The 9,070-nt window shown below is 56.0% G+C and overlaps 2 protein-coding genes across 2 annotated transcripts in view; one reads left to right on the forward strand and one right to left on the reverse strand.

Moving 5' to 3' along the window:
• Window positions 1–6,060: 6,060 nt before the first annotated feature.
• Window positions 6,061–8,335, forward strand: MONBRDRAFT_29847 (uncharacterized protein; the record flags this gene model as incomplete). Its single annotated transcript, XM_001750275.1, has 6 exons — window positions 6,061–6,159; window positions 6,206–6,648; window positions 6,899–7,595; window positions 7,687–7,740; window positions 7,837–7,893; window positions 8,066–8,335. 6 exons carry the CDS (start codon window positions 6,061–6,063, stop codon window positions 8,333–8,335), a joined length of 1,620 nt encoding a protein of 539 aa, XP_001750327.1.
• Window positions 8,336–8,950: 615 nt separating this feature from the next.
• MONBRDRAFT_34528 (uncharacterized protein) overlaps window positions 8,951–9,070 on the reverse strand; it is a gene marked incomplete at its 3' end in the record, with an annotated part of 1,570 nt that continues 1,450 nt past the window's right edge. Inside the window, exon 8 of the mRNA XM_001750315.1 lies at window positions 8,951–9,027. Within this exon, the coding sequence (XP_001750367.1) occupies window positions 8,951–9,027 (77 nt within the window). The remainder of the gene's footprint in view (window positions 9,028–9,070) is intronic.

Consider the following 9,070-nt stretch of genomic DNA (forward strand, 5'->3'; position numbering starts at 1 on the left):
AGCATCAAAACGCCCTTTTGAGCCCCGCCAACGGCGACAACCCGTCGAGCTCAACAACAACAACAACAACGGCCGCCACCCATCACCCAAACCCTCGCAGAACATCCATGATTCAAGTACCCTGCTCTTCCTGGTCCGTCGGCCAATATCACTGGCCGACTGCAAGAGGTTGGAAGAGGGCTCGAGGCGGTCACGTACCGACGGCGAAGCGCCGGGCTGCGGGCACCAACGTCCAGCTCGCCATTGCGATCTGGATTTCGTTGAAAACTGCTGTTGCCAATGAGTGTTCTCCCCTCTCTCTCTCTTTTTTTCGCATCTTTTGTCAAATACTCAATTCCCTTGTCAAGTTGTCGGGGTTAGTTTAGAATGGTCAGGACTTCCAGGGTGATTGGATACGGCCGCTACACCACGAAAAAGGCATTGGATCGAGGAGGGTGGGGGGGGGAGGATCCGTGAGTTGATGCTGCTTTGAGGGTATCGCCTTGCATGAAGCAAAACACAGAGTGAGCACGCAAACATGGTGTATCACCTCGATGGCTTGCTTGACAAAGCTTGCGTCTTCAATGGTTTCGATCTGAGTCAGGGGCTGTTGGGCTTGATATCGTCGCCGCCCCACCCTGGGAAGCATCGTAACAAGACACAGGCACGTGAGCTGATCAGCACAACATGCTGCACAATCAACAAAGCATGATTCGCAGGACTCACAAATGAAGCCTTCGCCAGATGTAGCCAGGGCGCTTGCCCATCAAGAGGTCTGCCACTGCCCCCAAATATAACATGAGTGCGAGGTGTGAAGCACGTACACAAGCACGAGCTAACCAGGTCGTGCGTACGTTGCAATTGCACTTGTGTAGCATGCGGCGACAGGCCAAGAGCCGTCAAATTACAAGTCAAACTTCCAGACCTATGAGCCAAAGTTACGTCCCACCCACACAGAGACCCATAAGCTCGTGATCCAACACGGCACAACGTAAAGACCCCATACAATCATACTCACGAATTTAACGCATCACAAAGCCTTTTTTGCTGTTGCTCGTTCCAGCCCCAGAGTTTGCAGCAAGCTGCATGACTGAGTAAAGCAGTCGCCTACCACAGCGGTCAAAATGTCGAGTCAGTCGGGTATACCATTCATCCTCACGAAATCTCGCAAAGCAAGACCAGACCGTGGCTGTGCCGTCTTCGAGAGTACACCGTGCCCACAGAGCGAGTCCACCTGGACCCATTTGCCCGCAACCAACGCCAGTGCACTGGCTCTGCGCGAGCTCGGCCTGGCACGACGTGCATTGGAGGCTTGCTTTCACCTGCAACAAGGTCGCGGCCACAACAGGAGTAGATTGTCCACTAAACGTTTGGGCCGAGTCGCACAAAAAGCATACGGATTAAGGGGCTGCAGTGGATATCCGTACGTGAACGTTTAGAATGCGGCACATCAAACTATGCGCTCTCAGGTCGATGTGCTGGCTTGGAAGTAATGCGTACAGGTCTGCCAAGAGGCTTCGGGCGCCTTGCATTGGTGAAGCGGTGGCTGGCATATCTCCCATGGCACCCTTCCAGACGGCATCTGGAAATGGTCCAAACTCGACTTCAGTCACGGCCCCAATGCAGAGGCGCAGCTGCCCATGGTGACTAATGTGCCTTTTGACGCGGCGGAAAATCACCCACGCGTCGCAGGGAATCGCAGCACCAAGCTTATGCTTTTGTGTCTTGGCCATGTACATGCAAAGCTCGTCGTGAAACTGCGGTCGCACATCGGCCAGTTTCAACATAAGGTGTTGCCCAGTCGAACCGCTGTCCGGCGTGGCGTCCGCCACCTCTAGCAGTCGTCCCAAGACGTTGATATAATCCAAACTAAATGTTGAGGAGGAGAGTTTCCGTCCTAGCAGACCGTCTCGGACATGAACCACGCCGGTGAACGTGGCGGGGCTACATCTTTGTATCACCTGTGGTTGTAGCGCCCCGGTGGGTACAAAAATGAGATCACATACAAGCGGAATGGCAGCAGGCTCTGTTGGCAAACATACTGTTAAATCACTAGGGTGGGATATGTGTAAACTGGTGTTGACTTTTGGATCGGGGGTTGATGACAAAGAGTTGGCGGAAAAAGATAGGTGTGACCCGATCACAGGCCAGTGTCCCACGCACGCGGCAGGGCCCCGCAATGACAACACGCGTCGTCGCTATCAAGGCCAACCAGACCGTGAGGCACACAATGGTTTAAGCAAAAGCGGATGGACACAACATGGTGTCGGCGGGGAGCTGACTTGAGGAGGGTTGAGAGGCGTGAGCACAAGCACAATCTCGGGCGATGCTGCCTCAGCGCCTTGCGTTTTCTGTTCCACAACATATGTTGGGCAGTCTCGTCTTGACGCGGCTGGCTGGGACTGTAGAGGTAGCTGCGAAAGGTTGACATAACTCGTCGGAACCAACATGACCTCATGCTTCTGTGCGGACATAGTACACAGGTGAGAAAAGCAGTCCAGGGTCAGGACCAAAACTGAAGAGTTTCAATGGTCGCTGCTCTGGCCAAGGAGCGTACCGTCTGGGTGAAAGGTAGCTGCAACAGCGGGCGTAAGCGAAATTTGGTGATCAGAATCCACGCATCAATGTCCGAAGGCGACAAGGACGCAAAGTCGAGGTCCACCGATGCATCAGATACTCGCAGTAGCAAGCGATTCTGTTGCGAGAACACTTGTCCGACAACCAGACGATGATGTTCGAGGTGCAATGGCAGCTAGTGTTTAAGGTGGATACCAACATGCCATTAGATCAAGTGAAACGGCATCAAAACAATCAGAGCGGACTCCAACTTGCTGTGCTACCTGATGCAAAGTAGGTATCGCGTGAAGCTCGGGTGGTTCGTTGGGACCGCTTGAAGCCCTGCACGGACGAATGCCAACGCAACGAGAAGGGAGGTGCGTTCAAAGGCAGACACTATTGAGGACGGCAGAATGCAAAGGTATATTCGGAAGCAGCGGGGTTGTGCAAGGACCACCCACAAAAAAGGCTGCATGGCTTGCTCGGGAAAAGCAATTTCCAGAAGCAGCTGCCGCCGAAAGATATTCAAGCCGGATAGCTGCAGACAATCTTGCAAGACATCGGCCAAACAAGGCCGCGATTGTGTAGTCGCTTCAATGCCGAGCAATTCAGCCCACGGGAGTCGTGCTGGCCCTGACAGCTCCTGTTCCAGGATGGTCAAGGTTGCCAGCATGCGCATCTGCGCCCGCCAGGGCCAGCGTTGGAGGCACCTGCACGACGTGTGTTCCGTGCACACAGAAGAGATTAGCAGGAACAAAGCCAGGTTAGTCCGCCCTGGAGAATGCATTGGTTGAGATTTCATCGGATGAAATTAAAACGCACGCCAAGAGGGGTAGACTGTTGGCTGAGCCACCGTGGATGACAGTCCTCTGGTTGGGGCCCAGGTCTAAGACCTAGTGAGGATAACGGGGGCGGTGAAAACACGAGTTAACCTCGTTCTTGTTTTGATGCATGCACGTGTGCACGGGTGATCGGGCCATGCAGGCTGAAATGCCAAAATCGAGGCAAGTGCCAAGCTTACCTCAAGCGTGCTGTAGAAGAACATGGCCAGCGTGCAGGCGTCGTTTACATTTGCCACCAGCACTGCACCACAGATGCGGATGGTAGCACCGGCAGAAAGAGCCGCGCCAAAGCTGCGGCATCAATGGACGGGACGAGCCGGGAGACAGCAAAATCAGGAAGAATCACACGGGGCAGCTCAGCACCGGCACTAGACAAGTGGCGTACAGCGGCAGCACGGCATGTGCAACAAGCAGGAAGAGCCCGGATTCGAGGGCAAGGAAGCCGCGTTCCAGAGCGCAGTGGACGATGCGCGCAGCAAATGTGGGGGCGATGGCACCAGGTGCTAATTCTGCCCAAGCGATCGAGCTGCCAGGTGGGGGCGCTGGCACATCGAGCGCCAAAATCTCCAGCATTGAACGCTGTCGCGTTGTCTCGGCCAGGAAGATGTGATTTCCCCCGGCACTCACTGAGGTTTTTTTGGTAGCATGTACACGCACAAGGGCACCGGCATGAAGTTGCTGTCGTACAGTCCCAAAGTTTCAAGCAATGATGAGGATACGTGGCAAGGCGAAGAAAAACAGAATCTGGCCATGTGAATGAAAACAAAACACAAATGATAACCTCTGATCGAAAAGAATGCAAATCACGGACAGACCTTGCGCCAATGCAGATGGGGCGAACGGATCAGAAGGAGAGGGAGTTGGGAGGTGGGGCTTCCTGAATCGTGTTCAAGCATGACAGCCACGCCTTCCTGTCCCCGTACAAGGGGAAAGGCTTCAGTTACGCCTTTAACGCGCAGGGTGGATTGGGAACTGGTGACGGGGTGACGGGTGAGCGGAGGTGGCGGTGCGTCGAGAAGCACTGCTGTTCGACCAAAGATGAATTGCGCCGGCAAAGATGGCCCATTGACATGTTTGAGCAACTTTAAGGCACACCGCCTAAGTGAAGCACGAGGGCGGCGTGAGTGGCGTGAGTGGCGTGAGCAGGCGTGGGTTTGGTTCGAGTTGAAGACCATGATTGCGAGCATACCGCGTGTCCAAAACCAAATCGTAATCTGTCAGAAGGAGCACGCAAGGGAAAGGGCCGAGTGGTAGATTTCGTGCCGTCACCAAAACGTAAAATGTGCCTGCCGCGACGATCCAAACCATTGAGTACACTCGCACGATGCGAGAATTTTGTATGTTGAAACACGACCAGCCAAGGCCTTGCCTGGGTTGGACATGTCTTCGGCAATGAGAGCCGAGGACTGACGACCGGTGATCTGCTCGTGCGTAGCTGAAACGCGAACGAGGAGAGCGCCGTTGGCTGGCGAGCATGTGGCGCGTAAAGACGGCGCAGCTTTAGGAACGGGCCAAAGAACGTTGGGCTAAAGAAAGCCTGTTTGTGAGCACACAAGATCCCAGCCGCTGCGGAATATCGCCACAAGTGTTGGCAGGTGGAGAGTGAAAAATGACAATGGCCGGGGTCTACCTTGCCGTGCAGTGCGGAACGACGTGCTGATAAACGCATGGTGCAGAGCGTGCCGGATGGGATGCAGCTTGGCTGTAATCGGTGGCACCACAACTGAACCCGGTGTATGTGCCAAAGAGATCGGGTATCCACCTGCATAGTTGCCACCAGGGTGGGGATGAGAAGCATGTCGCTGGTTTGGAGGTGGAGCTTATCGTGCGCCAGCAAAGCGTACTGATGATCGCGGGGCGGCAACCCAAGAAATACGATGCCAACGGTGACCTGTCGAGTCGTCGCTTGCGTGGACCGCGAGCCGATGCTGCATGCCCGTCGAGGTGGGTGCAATAGCCATCTGCCCGAGTGTATGCCAAGATTCTCCATCATGCGAGGCTTCCAGTATTGTCGTGAGGGGCTGAGCGTGAGGCGTGGCGCCAGCGTTAGCTGGTTGTGCTCGAAAAACCAAAGTATGAAGCCAAGCCCGGCCGCCCAGTCCACAATCATGCTTGAGCTGTGTAGGATGATGATTGGCAGGGTATGAGCAACCGCAGTTGAGGCACGGCCAGCGCTGCAAGGGATGGCGTTGGTGGAAGACAACATGCCTGGTGGCAAAAGCTAAATGATTCCGCGTCGGTGATGGACGAAGTGGTCGATCCAACATCTAAAAGATTGCCAAAGCCTGTCCATACTGGGTAGAGCACGATCGTAGACGCACAGCCGTGGGGAGTGGGCAGGTGAGCACGGCCTGGCACGAGCGAAACTCTGGCAAAAACTTGAATTACCTGGGAGTTGGCGGCCCGCTGCAAAGAGGCGATCAGTAAGGTCAGCGCAGCTGTGACAGGCAGCTGAAGATGCCGAGGCGTGTTGGCCCAGTCGTCGGCAAATCACTTCTGCCAGCGGCACCGGCGCAGCTAGATCTTCCGGTTGGGCCATGGCAATTTACCCCTTCAACCAACGTGCACAGTCGCGTTGACCTTGCGGGTCTGCATGGCGGCCAACGCTTCTTGATGCGCGAGGGTTCAGCAACAGCATTGCTTCCCGGGCGACAGCAACGCTGACTGGGTAACCAGCTCCCACATGCCAGCATGCGTTTACCAGCCAGCCCAGCCCCTCAGGGCGCACCAGCTGTCGAAGCACCAGCACCAGCAACACCAGCAGAAGGCAGCAGTACTAGCAGTACAAGCAGCATCAGCACCAGCACCAGCACCAGCACCAGCACCAGAACCAGCAGAAGCACAAGCAGAAGCAGACGCAGACGCACCAGCAGACGCACCACCACCACCAGCAGAAGCAGAAGCAAAAGGAGAAGCAGGCGCACCAGCAGCACCAGCACCAGCACCAGCAGAAGCACCAGCACCAGCAGAAGCAAAAGGAGAAGCAGACGCACCAGCAGCACCAGCACCAGCACCAGCAGAAGCACCAGCACCAGCAGAAGCAAAAGGAGAAGCAGACGCAGACGCACCAGCAGACGCACCACCACCAGCAGAAGCAGAAGCAAAAGGAGAAGCAGACGCACCAGCAGCACCAGCACCAGCACCAGCAGAAGCACCAGCACCAGCACCAGCAGAAGCAAAAGGAGAAGCAGACGCAGACGCACCAGCACCAGCAGGGTCCCCCACCAGCACCAGCAGGAGGCAACGGTAAAATCCGCCATGCTGACAATCCGTGAGAAAGAGAGAGAGAGAGAGAGAGAGAGAGAGAGAGAGGAAGGAGTAAGTCAGTATAACGCACAGCAAAATTACTACAAGTAATATTACAAATCCGGATACAGAAAGAGAGAGAGAGACAGAGACAGAGACTTCATGTGGTATTTTTACTTAACGAGCATGACGAGGGCTGATGAGGTGGAGGCGCTGGCGTATGAGGGTGGCGGGCGGCCGGTACTTCTGGCCGGGGTTGACTTGGGGCTGAGTAGTTTGCAGATTGAGACGAATGGGACTGCTCGGGACAATGCTACCAATGGCTGCTGTGCTGACTTTGAGCTCAGCCCGCTCTGCGAGCTCGTGCCGCAGCTGGCGGACGAGGTGACCTGCGGGGTCCCGGCCGAAGCGGATGTCATGGCCCTTGAAGCGGTGGCTGTGGCCATCAATCAGCTCATTCCCGACGCCAGCTGTCCCTGTGTGGACCTCCAGGGCCAGTGCACCGAGGTTGAGCTCATGACGTACATTCAAGACTGCTTCGGCTCTGTCGAAACCGATCAGAAGCGCTATCTCAAGGACTGGCATTGGGTGCTGGATGCCGCTGAACAGCTCGGCAACACACCCGACTGCGAGGCAGAGCCTCTTTATGCGCCCCCGGCTTGGCTGACGGTTGACTGGCTCAACCTCTACTGTGACTATCGTCGCCGATACGGTGATGGTCGCAGCAGCGACGACTACCGCTTTCTCTATCTCGGTGCAGCTGGCACGCGCACACCGCTGCATGCTGATGTTATGGGCTCCTTCAGCTGGTCCTACAACGTGCTCGGTCGCAAGCGTTGGATCATGATCCCGCCTCGGTACACCGATGACCTGCGTGACCAGCGAGGCCAGTTGCCCTCGCAACTTGCCGTTTTGCAGGAGCCTGATGCTGAGGCACGCTTCCCGCGCAGTGCTGACGCACGCGCCATGCTGGTCCGTCTCTGTGCAAAGATGCTGCATCCAGCCTTGATTGATGTTTCAAGCTTGCCCTTATCTGCGTCCTGCCGCCTCCTACACCCTGCAGATCACACAGGGACCAGGGGAGCTGCTGTTTGTTCCCTCGGGCTGGTATCACGAGGTCGGTGATCTTTGCAAAAGCGCGCGTCCATGTGAATTGGAAAACGTCTGGCCTCACCCACACGCCGCCAACACGCTCGCATCCACTCCTTTGCAGGTCTTGAACGAGCAAGCCACGCTGTCCATTAACCACAACTGGATCAATCGACACAACGTCGACAAACTGCTGACCACGCTCATGGAGGATCTCGAGCTTGCGCGCCACGAACTGAGCGACCTGCGCGAGCTCCTCAGCCCGTCTGAGCTCGAGTGCGAGTGTCAGCGATTGATTCGCGCCAATTGCTCCTTTGACTTTTTGGACTTTTACACCATGCTCACGTTGGTAGCCGTCATGGCGACTGCCCCCCATCTCGACTTGCCGAGTCTTGCGCTCAATCTGCAATGGCAAGCACCAGAGCTGGCTCCCCCCATTGCAAACGCTTATGTGGGCCATGGAGCTTTATCAGCGCGTGAGGCCACATTGGATGCTGAAATGTGCCGAGTTCAACTTGTGCGACTGGTGCGTCTTTGGCCCCTGGCGACCCCTGTTGAGCGCCCGGTATCCTCTTCTTCCCCACTGGAAACGGTGGCCCCCAATTGTGCACTGCGGTCCTTGAGCGAGAGCCACCCCCGCTGCGTGGCTGAGCACGTGACAATGTTTGCAGCAGATTTGAACACAGTCCTTGCAGCACTACATGCAAAAAGGCAAACGACACCCACTGAACCATGACATGCTTGAAGTAGTTATCAAGTCAAATTAATGTGTACTCTGCGGTGTCAACGAGGTTGATGCCCCGGCCAAGGCACATCACCGCTGTGACGCCGCTGGCGCTCGCGCTGCTTGGGATGCTGCTGCAGCCTCTTCAGGTGACTGGCCCTGTTGGTGCATGGCTTGCAACTCTCGTGCCACTACTGGCGTAGTGCGCATCTTCAAGCCCACAATGTTTGAGAGCCCAGCCATAAAGGCGGCCCGTTTCAGCTCGCTACGCAACAACGAGGGTCCGTGCACGGCATCAGTGCGAAACAGCTTGTGCGAACCGGCTGGTCTTCCGCCTCATTCGGAAGACTTACTTCTCAAGATGCGCACGGTGACGCTTGTAGGTCCGCTCAAATGCGGCCAGCTGCGCCGGCTGCATTTCCCGGCAGCGGGTGTAATAGGCATCCTTGCCCTCATCGTTGGGCTTGGCTTCGGGCCGGCGGACGAGGCGTCGCATCTCCGGATCATCAGAGGCCTACACAAGTTTTTCCGTTGAGGCACTGGCATACTTGGTAGACTGGGTTTGAGAGGCAAAGGGGGTTTTCTCCTCACCTTGCATTGCCGCATGAACAAGGAGCGGCTAGGCGGCTTGTAT

The sequence above is a fragment of the Monosiga brevicollis genome, genomic scaffold (genome assembly GCF_000002865.3).
Source record: "Monosiga brevicollis MX1 MONBRscaffold_39 genomic scaffold, whole genome shotgun sequence".
Taxonomy (NCBI): Eukaryota; class Choanoflagellata; order Craspedida; family Salpingoecidae; genus Monosiga; species Monosiga brevicollis.